The sequence below is a fragment of the Balaenoptera ricei genome, chromosome 3 (genome assembly GCF_028023285.1).
Source record: "Balaenoptera ricei isolate mBalRic1 chromosome 3, mBalRic1.hap2, whole genome shotgun sequence".
Classification (NCBI taxonomy): domain Eukaryota; kingdom Metazoa; phylum Chordata; class Mammalia; order Artiodactyla; family Balaenopteridae; genus Balaenoptera; species Balaenoptera ricei.
Genome location: NC_082641.1, coordinates 179,695,457 through 179,712,518, shown reverse-complemented (window position 1 = coordinate 179,712,518; position 17,062 = coordinate 179,695,457). Strand labels below are relative to the sequence as shown.

The 17,062-nt window shown below is 48.8% G+C and overlaps 1 protein-coding gene across 7 annotated transcripts in view; it reads right to left on the bottom strand.

Annotated features, from left to right (window-relative positions):
• ZFR2 (zinc finger RNA binding protein 2) overlaps positions 1 to 13,608 on the bottom strand; it is a 46,584-nt gene extending 32,976 nt beyond the window's left edge. For all 7 annotated transcript variants that reach the window (XR_009502563.1, XM_059918765.1, XM_059918764.1 and 4 more), the window contains exon 1: positions 13,525 to 13,608. Coding sequence is in view for 6 of the 7 variants with exons in the window: in XM_059918765.1 (XP_059774748.1) it covers positions 13,525 to 13,577 (53 nt within the window). In the remaining variant the exon portion in view is untranslated. The remainder of the gene's footprint in view (positions 1 to 13,524) is intronic.
• Between the last annotated feature and the right edge of the window lie 3,454 nt (positions 13,609 to 17,062).

Sequence of the window (17,062 nt, the reverse complement as noted above, 5' to 3'; positions counted from 1 at the left end):
CTGTGTCTCCATCTGGTGGGGGCCCCACCTAGGGAACCAGTGAGCCGGGCGGTTGTTGACCTTGTTCCAGGCCAGGAGATCAAACAGTCTGTTCTGTCTAGGGCAGGGTTTCGCGATCCAGGCAATGCTGACACTGCAGCCCCATCACTCTCTGTAGGGGGCCGTCCTGGGCACTGTGGGCTGTGGAGCAGCATCCCTGGTCTCCACCCACTCAGTGCCAGAGGTGCCCCCAGCTCGAACAACCACAGATGTCCCCAGACACTGTCCGGGTGAGAACCGCTGGTCTAGGACAAGCCCAATCCCAGGGCACCAGCTTTGAGACCCCAGCTGCAGATGGGCAGCGTCATGCGTTGGTTTACGGCTGGTCCAGACCCTACTCCAGAAGGATCACCGGGACACTGCGGGCTGCCCTGTGACTCAGGATCAGGCTCAAGGCAGCACGTTTGCGGGTGTAAACTAAGAATTCAGGACATGTTTTGGTTGTACACGACCCTGAGTAGTGATGCTTATGCACCCTGAGGTTTGAAGACCACTGAGCTAGACCAAAGTCAAGGACAAAAGGAGAGTCTGCCCACAGATGGCTGGGCGTCCAAGCCGTTTGGTCTTGACGTAACTCAGTGGTGGGAGGTCTCAGGTGTTCCCGTGCCCTGCAGGGTGACTCCCGTCAGTTTTATTACGAGGGCCTGCGAACCTCACAGCTGTGAGCAGACTGATTGGCTGTGAGGCGTACAGGGGCAGGGTAGATATCGGCTTTGAGTTTTATGTGGGATGGTGAAACGCCCTTGATCTCACCGGAGGTCACCCCCGCCCCCATCTCCTCAGATGCCAGGATGAAGCACCTCTCCTGTGCAAACAGCTGAGACGCTGGCGGAGGGGCAGGGGAGACAGAGACACACCGTCTGGAGCAAGTATGGATGTGCTGACAGCCCAGCAGGCAGCAGGCGCCTCCCCCTCCAACCCAGCGCCTGAGAAGGCCTCACCTATGAAGAATACGGGCATTCCAGAGAGGGGCTCAGATGCAGCCCCCTGGGCTGAGAGAAGGGCCTGGCACGCACGTGGGAAAGGGGGAAGAGCACAGGGGCTGACAGGGAAACGGCCCTGTGTGCTGAGGGACAGAGGAGGGGAGGGTGACAGGAGGCTGGATGGTGGGCTCGGGGCTCCGGGACGCCAGGCAGAATCCGAGTTTTATCCAGAAAGCAATCCGGAGTCACCACGGTATCTCAGGACAAGATCTGTCCTGTTTTAGGATGCTAAGGTGGTGCTGTGGACTGAGTTGTGCCCGCCCCCCCCCTCAAATTCACATGAAGCCCTAACCCCAATATGACTGGGTTTGGAGACAGAGGCTTTAAAGAATTAAATGAGGCCATAAGGGTGGGGTCCTAATCCTATAGGACTGGTATCCTTATGAGAAGAGACACCAGGGACGCCCACACAGAGGGAAGACCACACAGGGACACAGGAAGAAGGCAGCCATCTGCAGGCCAAGGAGAGAGGCCTCAGGAGAAACCAACCCTGCCGGCACCTTGATCTTGAATGTCCAGCTTCCAGACTGTGACAAATACATGCATTGTTTAGGCCAGTCTGTGGTGTTTTGTTACGGCAGCTCAAGCAGACTAGACAGGTGGTGATGGCTGTAGAGGGGAGAAGCTGAGGGCAAAGCTGATAGGAGACACACAGAGGCCACTTCAGGTCACCTATGCAAATTTCGGCCAGGCCAGCTCCCGGTGGTCGAGAGCTTTGCAGACACCCTAAACGGGGCTTGCAAAGCAGTCAAGTAAACGTTTCGTGACTATGGTCAAAGTGGTAGCTGTGACCCCAAAGGGAACACTAGGCTCACCTGAATAACTGCTCAGGGCAACACAAAGCTGTTTGTGGTCTGGGTGGGAGGATGACGTGTTGCCTGGCTTTTATTTAGCTAAGCAAGCTCTGCGAAAGTGGAGCACGGATGCCCTCAAGCTGGGGAGGGTGCACGTGCCATGGGACTGTGCCCTTCTCACGAAAGGCCTCGGCATGGTAGAGCCCAGACGGAAGGGATAAAGGGAGAAATGGAAGGGATTTAAAAGAGGGCTAGGCCAAGTATGGCCACATCTGCCCACTGCCTGTTTTTTGCACAGCTCATGAGCAAAAAATGATTTCTGCATTTTTAAGTGGTTGGAGAAAGTTAGGAGAGTACTATTTCATGACACGTGAAAATTATACAAAACTCACATTTCAGCGTCAAAATATAAAGTTTTGATGGCACATAGCCATGCCCACCTGTTTATGTATTGCTTTCAGCCACTTTTGCCCTATAGTGGCCGAGCTCTGTAGCTGCAACAGACCCGGTGTAGCCTGCTGTTGTGGACTGAATGTTTGTGTCTCCCCAAAATTGTTATATTGAACCCCTACCCCTCAGTGTGATGGTGTTAGGAGGTGGGGCCTTTGGGAGGTAACTAGGATTAGATGAGGTCGTGAGGGTGGGGCCCCCGTGATGGGATGAGTACCCTTATAAAAGTCACAGGAGAGCTTGCCTCCCCCTCCGCTCTCCTCCAGGTGAGGACACAGTGAGAAGTCAGCATCTGCAACCCAAAGAGGGTTCTCAGCAGAACCCAACCCTGCCTGCACCCTGATCACAGACCTGCAGCCTCCAGAACTCCGAGGAATAAACTCCTGTTGTTTACAAGCCACCCAGTCTGTGGTACTTTCTCACAGCAGCCTGAACTAAGACACCCATGGAGTGGAAAATATTTACTCTCTGAGCCTTTAGGAAAGGCTTGCTGATCCCCAGCTTAAAACAGCCATCGTTTATTTTGTTCCTAACTGTGTAGGCTGGGCTGGGCTGCATCTGAGGTCAGCAGCAGGCAGCTCCACTTCTGGAGGGCAGCTGGCTGTCCAACGGGCACTGAAGCCCTCCTCCCTGTAGTATCTTCTCCTCCAGTGGTCCAGCCAGGGGCCCTTCATGTGGCAGGGTCCCCCAAGATGGACAGGACGTGGGCAAAGGCTCTGGAGGTCTAGGCTTAGAACAGGCATGAACAGGATTGGCAGCTCGAACAGATGCTACACCAGAATACCATAGATTGGGTGGCTTATAAACAACAGAAATTTCTCAGTTCTGGAGACTGGGAAGTCCAAGATGAAGGAACCAGCAGACAAGTATCTGGTGAGAGCCCACATCCCGGTTCATAGATAGCCATCTTCTCGCTGTGTCCTCAAATGGCACAAGGGGTGAGGGAGCTCTGAGGTCCCTTTAAAATCCAAAATCCCTCCAATCCAAAAATGGGCAGAAGACCTAAATAGACATTTCTCCAAAGAAGACATACAGATGGCCAAGAAGCACATGAAAAGATGTCAACATCACTAATTATTAGAGAAATGCAAATCAAAACTACAATGAGGTATCACCTCACACCAGTTAGAATGGGCATCATCAGAAAATCTACAAACAACAAATGCTGGAGAGGGTGTGGAGAAAAGGGAACCCTCTTGCACTGTTGGTGGGAATGCAAATTGATACAGCCACTACGGAGAACAATATGGAGGTTCCTTAAAAAACTAAAAATAGAATTACCATATGATCCAGCAATCCCACTACTGGGCATATACCCAGAGAAAACCATAATTCAAAAAGACCCATGCACCCCAATGTTCACTGCAGCACTAATTACAATAGCCAGGTCATGGAAGCAACCTAAATGCCCATCAAAAGACGAATGGATAAAGAAGTTGTGGTACATATATACAATGGAATACTACTCAGCCATAAAAAGGAACGAAATTGAGTCATTTGTTGAGACGTGGATGGATCTAGAGACTGTCATACAGAGTGAAATAAGTCAGAAAGAGAAAAACAAATATCGTATATTAGTGCATGTATGTGGAACCTAGAAAAATGGTACAGATGAACTGGTTTGCAGGGCAGAAGTTGAGACACAGATGTAGAGAACAAACGTATGGACACCAAGGGGAGAAAACCGTGGTGGGGTGGGGATGGTGGTGTGCTGAATTGGGCGATTGGGATTGACATGTATACACTGATGTGTATAAAATTGATGACTGATTAAAAAAAAAAAAGAAAAAAAGAAACTAAGCAATAGGAATTCATATCAATGGTAAAAAAAAAAAAAAAAAAAGTTACTAATCCCATTCATGAGGGACCCCACCCTCATGACCTAATCACCTCCCAAAGGCCCCACCTCCTAATGCCATCAACTTGTGGGTTAGGTTTCAACATATGAATGGGGGGCAGGGGGTGTATAAACCTTCAGTCTGTGGCAGTATCACTTCTGCTGCAATCTACGGGCCAAGGAGGAGCACAAGGAAGCCCAGGCTCGAGGGCCAGGGAAATCGATGTATTGATAATTTCTAGATGGGAAGAGCTGCATGGTCACAGTGGAAAGGGCGTGGATATAAGAAGGAACAACATAAAGGACAGGGGTGTTTTGGCAACCAATCTACCACATCGAGGTTTTAGGAGTTGAGCTAGCCAAAAAACAGCTCATGGGAGAGACTCCTCGGGCATGGCCCATATGGTTGTCAAAACCTAGGTAATCTAGAGCAGGGGTTCCCACCTGGGGTGATCCTGCCCCCAGGGGAAACGGGGTGACACTGAGGACATCTGTGGTTGTCACTCTGGGGGGCTCCTGGCCTCGAGTAGGTGGGGGCCAGGGATGCTGCTCCACACCCCACAGCACCCAGGACGGCCTCACAGAGAACAATCTGAGAAACTCAGACCTGCAAAGTCGGGGTGCCCAGGGCTGGGGATCGGGGATTAGAGCCTAAGGTGTGAAGGTCGGGGGCAGGAAGGTGAGGCAGCAGCAGAGGCTGTCACTCCCGCCCGGGCTCCCTGCCCCAAGTCTGAAGGGAGAGTCCCCACACCTCTTCTCCAGCTCCCTTTGGTGAGAGGTCAATTTCTAATAGCCTTTTTCTGGGTCCTTTTACGAATGAAATGAAAGCTGTGACTTCCGGCCCTCTGTGATTCCCTGGAAATGGCACAGCTTTGCCGGTAATCACCTGGGGCTTCACAGGCCCCAGCTTAAGAATCTCTCCTTGAATGGGAGAGCAAAAAGCATTTGCTGAGATTAAAGGCAAAGTTTACGTGCCCCTGTGTGGCGTGGCGTGTTCCCTTCTCTCGGAAAATGTAATAAATCCTCATTCAATGGCAAGAGGGCCCCTGTCGTCAGTCACCTCCATGGATGAAAATCCTGCAGGCACAAATGAGACACTGCCTTAGAGCAAGGTGAAGGACGCGAGGGTTCTGCGTGAGGACCGAGGACCAAGATGAAGATCAAGGAAGAGCTCACAGGGGTTTCAAGCTTAGGAACTGGGAGAAGAGCCACAGCCCAGCGGCTGGCATGGGAACGGGAGCCACACCACCTGGCTTCCAATCCTGGCTCTGCTCACCGCGGGGCCTTGAGCGAGTCACTTCTTCTTTCCTTGCCTCAGTTTACTCATCACCTGTAAAATGGGAACACCTACCTCTCAGGATGGCGTGACAAACAAGAACTCATGTGCTACAGTGCCTCGCACAGGAGCCCACAACGCAGCCCAGAGTGGCCAGATCTTCCCATTTTAAACGATACCAGAAATCTTTGGAAAGTCTCCCAATTTTAAAATACTGGCACCTAACTCAAATATAGCAAGTAAAAAACCCACTGTGCGGGCCGAAGAGAGCTGGTGCGAGAATCCAACATGGTCTGCAGGCTACCAATTCTCAACCCCGACCAAGAGCAAGGAGTTGGGAGTGGTTGTTGAAGAACAGAGAGTCACACATTTACTCTCGGTGAAGCCTCCCCTCAAGCAAGGGGCCTAAGCTTGGGCTGCTGCTGTCTGAAGTCGCCTGCTGCTCACAGGGAGAGGGTGCCGCTGCACCACAAGGCCCAGGGCCCCTGTCCCCATGACAACAAGGGCCCGGTGGGTGCCGCCTGCCTGGCAGGGAGAAGAGCTGAGGCGGGAAGCTGGGGAGAAAGCACCAGCACCTGTTGGCTCAGGAAGAGCGGGACTGAAGCACGTCTGTGTGATGCAGACTCACAAGTCCTGGCTGCCATCCTTGTCTTTGGGTCGCAGGCTTTTTGGTCTGAATTTTGTTTTGGGGAGTCAGGCTTCTTTGGGTGCATCGTCTAGATAAGATTTGAGAATGCAAGGCTGGCAAGACCCATGGATATGAGCTTGTTCAGTGAGTCACCTAACTGATGGGGACACGGAGGCCTGGAGATGGAAGGGACTCATCTGGGGAGGCCACGTTCCCCGACCCAGGGACTCTCTGGTACACGCTCTGCTTGCTCCTAAAAGGCCAATCGTAAGGACACATTGCACCTTGAGTGTAGACCTCACTTCAGAAGGGCGCATCTCAGGAATCTACAGGCAGGTGATGAAATGTCACAGGGATGGTCAGGAGGAAAGACAGGTCACTCTGGGTTTGCTGTAACAATGATCTCTGTCGCAGACTGCTTTCAAAGAATCATTCAGTGAGCAAACAAACAATCAAAACATTTAGAGTATGAGAAAAAAAAATCAAGTGGAAGAAAGATTTTTGTGGAATCACAGTGCTGAGAAACCTTACATAGTGCTTTCTTTTTAAATCATGGACTCTTCCTTCCAGGGCATAGCTCTTCACCCACTTATCTATCATCCCTCCTCCTAAGGACCCCCACCCCCACCCCAATGGCAGAAACTAAACCAGAATGAGGGGTTAAACCTGAGTGTCTAGCACTTGGAAATCACAACCTCAACGATCACCTACTTCGCAGTGTTATGGGGAGAAAACCTCGGCTCTGGCATCCTGACCTAGCTCAGTTTCCCAGGTGCGTCTGCGACTACTCACAGGGTTGAGGAACATTCGGAGCTTAGACGGTGCACTGTGAAGGGCAATACCCAAGGCTAACATGCGCACTCAAGACATTCATCAGGGAGGATATTTTCAAACCTGTTTTATTGGCAATAAGATCACATTTGTTATTTTGTGTGTACACGCATACATATACACCCAGAGAGATGACTTCATTTGGCACTTCAGTTCACAAGGGTTTTACATTCAAAACATATAACATACCATACATTCATTCCCGTAACAATTCTGATTTTTCTAACAGAAGTTTTTTTTTTCCACGGAAGCCTTATATGCACTCTCCATGTTAAAGGCCCATTTCAGACCCAGGTACTCCCGGAAGACATCCTGGAAAGGGATCTGATGAACTAAATCCTTGGGCTCTTGGGAAGATGATGGAGAATTTCATTCCCCTACGCCCATCTTCAACCTTCTTTAAAATGTAGTCAGGCGTCTCCAGCTCCCAGTCAGGGCCAGCCTAGCTCCTCAAGACAGAGCCACTGGGCTGCTTGGTGTTCCTGAGGCAGGGATTCCAGAGACTGGTGATGGGAGTTTCCTGAGCGTTGAGGGTGAGCCATGTTCTGTTTGGCAGTGGAACTCCCGGAATTCTCTTCCATCCTTCTGAAAAGGAACGTGGTGCTCACACGGAAGGTGGCTGCATAGTTAGCCCTGCTGGTCAGATGCTTAAGAATGCCTTCTTGCTGATACATGCTGCTTAAGCTAAAGAGAAAGCATTATGTACACCCGCCCTCCCCAGGAGCAGTGCAAGTGAGAGGACGCCCAACCAGGATCAGTACGGACGTGCCTTTTTGCTGCCATGAATGAAATAGGTGAAATGCTGTTCTGGGCACAGCGAAGGCTCATCCGTGGTTCCAGCCCTCTCCTGCTGCTTTAAGGGGCAGAAAAACCTCCAGAGCAACATCTATGCTGGTCTAGCACATGGGCCTCTCGTGTCAACAGAGGGAGATGGGACTGGACAGCCAATCTGAGTTTCTCATGAGCAAGTACAAGAGACATCGAACCACCAACCCTGATTCAACCAATGACATTCAAAATTTAAAAGAAGCCACTGGCTTTTTAAAAACATTCATTCCAAGAGTCTTAGGCATTACAGTTCATTCTGTTCCCAGAGAGCAAAACTCACAAGGAGTTAACCTCAGTCAACAAAACTGACTTTCCAAACTACAAAGTGCTACAGAACCAAAGTGAAGCAATTCTCAATTCTTAGTCAACAGTTAATTTAAATATGCAAGAGGACAGTGATGCGCCGCAAATGCAACTTACCTCTGGGGGGAAACAAAACTGCCCAAAGCAAAATACGTACCAAAAAAAGAAGTCCCGTTCCCCCAAATACTTACAAATGAAGTTTCTAGCTAAAAAAGTCTGGCAAGCTTAGAATTACCCTCTAACCAAGTATAAGAGAAAAGGACAGGCAGAGAATGTCAGTTCCCAGCTGGTGGCGGATACCTCAGTACAAGGGACAGAACAAGGGAACAATTACCAACCAGTTAGACCTTGGGTGGTACCAAAAGCTTTTCCTACCAAGATTCTAGAATACCCAATGAGTAAAGAGCACACTTCAGATTTAAGGTGTCACAGACATACAAAAAAACAAATGAAACAAGCAAAAAATCTCTGCGTTTTGTCAAAGCTTCCTAATTTTTTTTGAATTAGACAGCATTTCTCACCTTAGATGAATAAGCTATCTGAACAGCTCAGAGCCGTGATGAAGACAAAAACTGGTATCATCTTAACATACATACAAAACCCCACAACCTTCTTAATCGACTAAAACCAGTCGAAAAGGAGGGCTCCTCCTCCTAGCTGGAATACGTACTATTCCTTTTAATTATCAAATATATCTATAATGTCTTCTACGTTATCCTTCTGTGATTAAACTTTTAAGAACAGAAAGCAAGGTCATAAAGTGGAAGCAGATGTCATTTGTCTCACACAGTCTGACTTTGGTTCTGGTATTTAAAACTTGGGGGATTTCACATAGGACGGGGAATTGTGGGTTCTCTGGGAAACGGGGAAGACTTGCCACTCTGGGTTCAGTGCCACGTGTCAATGACAGGTGGGAGGGTGGGGTGCGCAGGCTGTTTTGATCCTCCCCTGACAGACCCTCTATCCTCTATCTTAGATGGTATTCACACATGTATGTGTCTGCCCCTTACAAGACCATCTGCAATCCCTGATCTGAAGGTTCACAAACTTTTGATCTACTAATATAAAATAAAGAATGAATACGAGGTTTATAAATACCCTTTCTACACGTTTCCCTTACTTTTTAGGACTGCTCAGTTATTCATCCAGATCAATGGTCTTTGTCTCCTTATCTCCATAACCACATAAGAGAACATCAATTACACTCACGTGAAAAAAGAATTTTAAAGGATCATTTGAAAATGCTTTTAAATTTGATGTATTTGTTCTGATCATTCTAGATACACACATTGGTAGATCTAGACAAAAGACAAAATATAAAACTAAAAAATTCAGAAACAGAATATGTTGAGGAAAAAAATCTCTATTAGGAATTAACTTATGCTCTGATGTTGGTGAGTTGACTTTTGGTTCTAAAATGGATAAAATGAAAATTCAAAATCCACACTTCAAAAATTTTAAATGTACCTAATGTACTTGTGGTAGGAACACAGATAGTATAGTTCTGTCATTTGAAAGGTTTTCCTTAAAATATACTGAAATCAGGTCTCGCCTGCAGTTGCAAGCCTTTCTGAGATGGGTCTTTAGAAAACAACAGCAGGCACACTGTAAAAGGAGAACTCCTGTGCCTTGCTTTCCCAGGGTCCGCCTCCAGTCAATCCCATGGGGAGTACACGGGAAGCGCTGCTGAGGTGCAATCACTGTCAGGACTGCGTCAAACTCGACTGCAGTTTCCCACAAGCCCCACTCTCCTGCTTTTGGGTGTGGTGGCAGGTGCACCCCAGTCCCTGAGGCAATGACACCAGATTCTCTCTGGCAGCTTGTGTTTCTGGGACCTAAGCTCAGGGGATAGACAGGCCTTGGAGGGTAAGGTTCACTCTGGAAGGGCCTGGAAACCAGGGGGGCAGAGATGGGGTGCAGGCAACAGAGGCTGGCCTGGGTATGACCAGGACCATTCTGAATCTGGTCGTAGCCGTACCTGACAGGGAAGGGGGCTCCTACCTGGGGGCTGTTAACGGGTGATTTTCCGTCTGGCAGTACTGGGGCTGCCTATGTTGCCCCCCATGGCTGACGTGGGCTCTGGTGCCTTTCCCAAGCTATCTGTTGCCTCTGGAAGAGATTATTGAGAGACGTGGGTTGGGTTATCATTACCATCCCCATGACACTGGACCAGATACTTCCTCGGCTTCCCCACTCGAGGGCAAGTAATTTTGCAAGGTCTGAAGAATGTAGCCCTAAACCACAATCTGGCTAGGACCCAAACTAAAGGGGCAGGATCCAGGTGACAGCGTAAAGAATGGCGGAACCCAGTCTCCTCCAGCAGGCCCCACTGCTAAGCGGCTGCATCAGGCTAGGTCTGTCACCACGAGCACCTCCCCAGGCTCGGGCATGCCCTACCATGGGGCAAAGGCACAGCCTGGGAGCCAGGCAGCCCTCGTTCCTAGCCAGACACCACCACTCACCACCCTGGGGATCCTACACCAGTTACTGCACCCCGAGCTTCGTTTCCTTATCAGCAAAATGGGTGTCATTAATACCTAGCTCACAGGATTACTGGGAGGACTGGACGAGATATCAAGTGCTTGGGACTTATTCAATACAGAGGATCAGTAACCAGCACTTCGTATTGTTACCCACCACTAACAGAGTTCGATGGGGTTCCAATCAGGCTTCCAACTTCCTGACATTCTCCAGATGAAGGAATTCAGCTATTAACATTTATGCCAAAAGCTTATTAAAATAGAACTTCTCCTGATGGGAAATCAAGTATTACACCAAAATCCAGTAGCTGTCTTATTTAGGTTTAACAAGAACACAAAGGTAGAGGTAGCCAGCTACACTAGATGGGTGGGATTTTGACAAAACTGCTAGAAAAGGGAAATATCACAGTAGATCTGGCCCGCCTGTCACGTTCCACCCCTGTGGACATCCACCGTACAGCTCTGAGCTCTCAATGCTTTCATTACCAACTCGACTTAACTCACACAGAATTCTGCTGGATTTCCTGAGCAGCTCTCAGCCTCACAACTGAAAACTGCATTCAGTGCTAATTAAACACACTGTAAGATTCAATTTTCCACATGGGATTAATCCTTAATTCTAAACACGTGCAGCACTAACTCTAAGTCTAAAAAAGCTTTATGAGATTTAAAAGACCACCTAAAGTAAAATAAATGAAAATCATCATTATTTACAAGTAATTACAAACTTTTCTTATAACTTCAAGAGTAAGTGTGCATCCGATTCTTACTGAACAACAATTTAAGAACAGTTCCGATTCCAACCCTATTTATGGATGACAATGTAAGGAATATTACTATCCAAGGCTATGGTTACCAATTTTAAAAGCCAAAAAAACCTATGCAAAATTCCTCTAAGAAATAAACTGTCGTCTTTGCTTTGGCAATCCATGAAATGGGCTTTGTAAATACTGTTGTCCAGTATTTGTCCATAAAGTTGATACTCACAAAATCTGTTACCTGATCAGTTTTTCCATGGCACATTATGTAAGAAATATATACTTTAAAAGCAGCTGAAGGTTTCAAGCAAAAGTCGTTTCCCCCAAGAGAATGTCTAGTTAACTTAAAACTATTCAGACAACGCAGATTATCTTGTTTCAAGGTTTTCTGAGACTAAAATTGATTTTGCTATGATTCCTATGTTTTTGATTTAGTTATATCTACTCCTTTCTCAAGGAATAACACACATCCTTGGGGACAATTCTAAAGACACAGACTAATTTGACATTCAGTTCGTGGTAGTTTAACATCCTTAGTTACATGTGTGTTTACTGTATCACCTAAGTCATCAGAATCCAGACAAGAGCTGTGCCAAAGTGTTTAAATACCTTAATTCAGGTAAATGACAAAAACATCTGCTGAAGGCCCGCAATTACCTGTTTTACCAGTGTAAGTGCTCATACTTCTCCTTTGGAAGGTAATCTTAATAGAAAGCGTAACATTCAAGTGATTTTCCGCATCTCACTAAATAATGCACCGGAGGAAGAGAGAAAAAAAAAGAAACAGAAAGGAGAGAGAAAGGAAAGAAAGAAGTGGCAGCAAGCAGGCAGAGGGGCAGAACATTTCCAAAAGGGCACGGTCTCTGGCAGCCTAGCCTACTCCTGCTGCTGTAACTAAGCACGGGCAATAAGAATGCTGTACCACCTAGGATGACGGAAACAGGGAAGGATAACATAAAAATGTAACACGCTGTATGTAACACTCTGTAGCCATTCTTTCCCTGACAGAAACCCCATGACCAGCCAACTCTACACCTTTCAGACCACTCTGGATACAGAAAGCAGGAAGAGCGCTCCCAGTTTCCACAACCCCTGGTTCCAAGGCCTGACCTAATTCCTCCTGATCCCACAGGAAAGAACACAGCAGCATCACAACAACTGGGTTGAGGGAGGGATGGGCACTAACTTTCCACTAGCCTTACCTATTTTCAACGTGCCGAAAGAGAGCAAGAAACAACCCTAACAGGCCCGTGGTGCAGCAGGCACCTGTCGCTCAGTTATCTAAGGGGCGGTTTGAATCCAGCCTGTGAGAAACTGGCCCAGGAGGTTCTGCCAGGCTACCAGCTGGCAAGTGACACCAGGGCGACAAAGGAAAGTGGGTAGGGGGGCACTTTCCCCCAGGGATGCCCACTCTGCCTGCATCCCCGCCTGGGACCTGGTCTGGAGTGCCAGGCTGAAGGACTGAGACCGCAGACAGGCTCCAAGGAGAAGCCCTGGAGAATGATGTGCGTGTGTACATCTGGGGTACAGACACACCCCATGTGTCTCTAACCACAGAGCCCTCCTTCCCCTGGCTGCTTCCCATCCCTGCCCACCCCCATCCCCGGCTCTTCCCTCGGCCCCTGTCTGCCAGGAGGTCTTAAAATATCCAGTCACCTTCTCCACTGAGTTTCCAGGTCCCTCTACCCTTCCTTACTGTTCTCCCTCCCCCGGAAGCCCCAGGTGCCCACTCTCCTATTGGGTCTCAGGACTTCGCTCAGGTCAAGACCGCTACCCTCTCAAGTCTCTGCCCGCTCCCCCAGTCAGGCCTCTATCCCCCTCCCCCATGCCTCTGCCTCTCCCCCCCCCCCGTCACCCTCCCAGGTCTCCGTGTTCTCTCACACCCCCTCCCCCCATCAGGGTTCATACCTCCAAACCCCACATCCCCCTGCCTGGCCAGGAACCCCTCCAGGGCTGTCTTCCCTCCCACCTCCGCTCCGCTCTCCCTCGCCGAGGTCTCTGCTCCACCCTCTGCCCCGCCAGGTGCACTCCCAGATCTCCGTCTTCTCCCCACCTCCACCCCAAGTCCGGAGGCTTGACCTCCCCGCCCTCCGTCCTTGGCCCTTGCCCCTCCCCCAGTCCGGCCAGGTACACTCCCAGGCAGCCCCACCCCTCGTCAGATCTCGGCGCCCCCTCAGGTGCATCCCCGCGACAAGCCCAGAGCCCTCTCCCACGTCAGGAGCCCCTCTGCTCTCCCCGACAGTTACAACTAGGGGCCGCGGCCTCCCCAGGGCCGAGGCCAGGGCCAGGGCAGCGCGGGCGGCGCGGGGGCCATTACCTGTACTGCGAGCCGGCACCCTGCGCGAATCCGTAATAGTTACTCGCCGCCATCTTGGCTCCTCCACAGCGCGCCCGCTGACCCGAAGGCGCGAAGGGGCGGGGTCGCCGGCGCGTGACGTCATCCGGCCCGCGCCCAGGCTTCGTGCCGCTCGCGCCCCGCCACGCGCCCCAGGCCCCGCCCCCCGTGCGAAGCTCGCGCCTTCTCCCTTCCTAGTCTGCGCCTGGGGGCGTGTCTTTGCCTCGAGCCCGCCCCGCCGCAAGCCCCGCCCCTTGCTCGGAGCCCCCACCTTCCCTCTGAGCGCTCAGTATCCGGGGTCTTTGGCTCTACCCCCTCCTTCCCGCCGAGCCCCAGATCCGGCCCTCTCTGTTTCAGTTCAAGCTCCGCCCCTCGCCGCAAGCCCCGCCCCTTACCGGATTCCCCTCCTTCCCTTTAACCTCTCAGCTTGGGGGTTTCGAGGCTGGAAGTGATTTTCCTTTTTGTGGCCTTGGGTGGATTTGGTTGCCCCACTGACCGTTTCTGGCTGGGTGAACGTGGCCCTACTGATACGGCCAAGTCCTGCTTGTCCCTTCAGCAGCCCCCTGGGTGCCAGTCTTTTCGAGGAGCTTTCTAAGGCTCCAGTACCTAAAATTCAGTGACTCTAAATTAGTGGTTCTCAACTGGAGTGTTTTGCCCCCAGAGGACTGTGGGCAGTGTCTGGGGACATCTGTGGTTGTCACGACTGGGGGTGCTCCTGGCATCAAGTGGATGGGGACCAGGGATGCTGCTCAATGCCCCACAGTTCCCAGGAGGGCCCCCACGACAGAGAATGACCTGGCACCAACGTCAGCAGTGCCCAGGTGGAGAAACCCTATTCTAAGGGTAATTCATTTTGAGGGCTATTTCTTGACCCAGTTACTATAGGCAGGGCCATCTTGGGGGGTGCAACAGTAAGCTGCATGGCACCAGTCCTCAAGAACTTAGATTCAGGGAAGCAGATCATAACCAAACTATTACAATTAAGGTAGTCTTTGGTTAAGAACAGATTTATTGAGCTATGATTCACGTCCCATACAATTCGCCCAACTAAGATGTGCAATTCAGTGGTTTTTAGTATATTCACAAAGTTGTGCAACCATCACGACTAATTCCAGAACACTTTCATCACCCAAGAATAAACCATGAACTCCTTAACAGTCACTTCCCCACCCCCACCCCAGCCCCTGGCCACCATTAGTTTGCTTTCTGTCTCTATGGATTTGCCAGTTCTGGGTATTTCCTATAAATGGAATATTACTCAGCAATAAAAAGGCATAAACTCTTGATACATACCACAACTTGGATAAAGCTCTAGAGAATTATGCTGAGTGGGAAAAGTTCCATTTACATAAAATTCTTGAAAGGTCAAAAATCATAGAAATGGAGAACATATTTGTGATTTCCAGGGGTTAAGGACATGGGGAGGGGGTAATGGGTAGTGGGAGTAGCTATAAAAGGGCAACATGAGAGATCCTGTGGTGATTGAAATGTTCCGTATCTTGACTGTATCAAAAGCAATAGTGCTATTGCATTATACTATAATTTTGCAAGATGTTACCATTGGGTAACATGGTGGAAAAGGGTACATGGGATCTCTCTGTGTGATTTTTTACAACCCCATGTGAATCTACAATTATTTCAATTTTTTAAATTAATTTTTTAAAGGCAAAAAAAAAAGAGTACATTTACCAACCGTGGTGGGGTGCTGTTCTTTTGCCACCCTTTTAAGCAGGCACAGGGCTAGTTAATTCTTGGATGGAAACCATGGCAAGCCCAGGGTGCCAAGGAAAGCCGTATGGGTGATTTAGTGGATGGCATTCTTCCATTTGTGTCTTAATGACCATGTGTGGCCACAAGGAACAATCTAGTGTGTCTGGCAAACGCAGCTCTCCTGCCATGCCCTGGCTGAAGTCCAGCATGGTAATTACACATGGCCTCCCTCCAATTCCCTGAAGCTCTAACTAGATAACCCAGGCTGCATGCCTTTTACAAAAGCAGGTCTGTTTTGATGTTTTCTCTGGATTGCATAATATCTTTTTTCCTGTTATTTGCTATAAGCATTGTGCTAAATGCTTCACATGCATAATCTTATCTAGTCCTCACAATAGCCCTCAGAAGTAGGTATAGTTGATTCTCGTTATTGGCAGCAGCTCTGTTCTGTAAAGTTGCTGCAAACACTGAAATAGCAAAATACTGACCCATTACTCCTAGGGGAAATACAGGGTTAGGTTCCTGCGAGCCTCTGGTCACAACATTTTCATCAACTGATCAATACATAACCTTGTGTTATGTGTGTTGTTTTGTTTAAAGGCTTCTTATTTAATATACATTGTAGATTCCTTAATATTGAACTCACATTCCAGAGCACTATAACTCACACCTCAATGAAGCTTATCTAACATGCTTATTTTCTCCATAAGGGCACAGCACAGCCTTCTTGTGCTAACAAACACTAGACAGCACTTCAGCACCATGTGTGGGGGCCATTGTAAATAGCCAAGTCACCAAAAAATGCACAAAAATGTTTAAAGCACGGCACTAAATAGACCCAAAAAAGGACAGTTGTTTACAGCCTAGGCTGGAATAAACATCATCTGGTTCAACCTCAGCTGACAGCACATGCACAACCAGCACTCAGATTTTTTCACTTCTCTGTGTTGTCTACAAATGACCCTGGAAGCACCATGAGTATTGATTTTGGGGGTTACAAATAAATTTCAGCCAGTAGGCAAATTTACAAATACCATGAATAATGAGGATCAAATGTATTTGTATGAATCCCCTTTGCAAATCAGGAAAAGGAGATTCAAGGAGGTTTAGTAATTTCATTGCCTCAACAAACTTCACTGAGAACTAACTTCGTTTCAGGTATTCTTCTAGGGCAGGGTTTCTCAACGCCCGCACCGCTGATATTTCAGACCAGATAATTTTCTTGGGGAAGGGGCTGTCCTGTGCATTGTAGGGTGTTGAGCAGTATCTCTGGTCTTTACCCACTCGATGCCAGAATCACCTCCATCCCCCAAGTCATGATAACCAAAAATGTCCCCAGACATTACCAAATGTCCCATAGGGGGTAAAATCGCCCACAGGTGAGAACCACTGGTCTAGGGATTAAAGATATAGCAATGACAAAAGGAAACATCTCTGATCTCAAGAAACTTACATTCTGGGGGAATGGAGATGGGGAGTTAGTGTTTAATGCGGACAGAGTTTCGATTTGGGAAGATGAGAAAGTTCTGGAGATGGATAGTGGGGATGGTTACACATTGTGAATGGAATTAATGCCACTGAACTTTACATTTAAAAATGATTAGAATGGCAAACTTTATGTTATGCGTATATATTAATATATATAACCACCATTAACGATAAACCAGACGAGAGCCAATCTTGGTTCACGCAGCGGCTCGGTGGCGGGCTGCAGCACCACGGACAGTTCCCAGCGCGCTCTCAGGGAGGAAGAGCTGCTGCTTTACAAATGTCCTTCGGTTCCAAATGCTTTTCTCCCCCTTCTTCATCC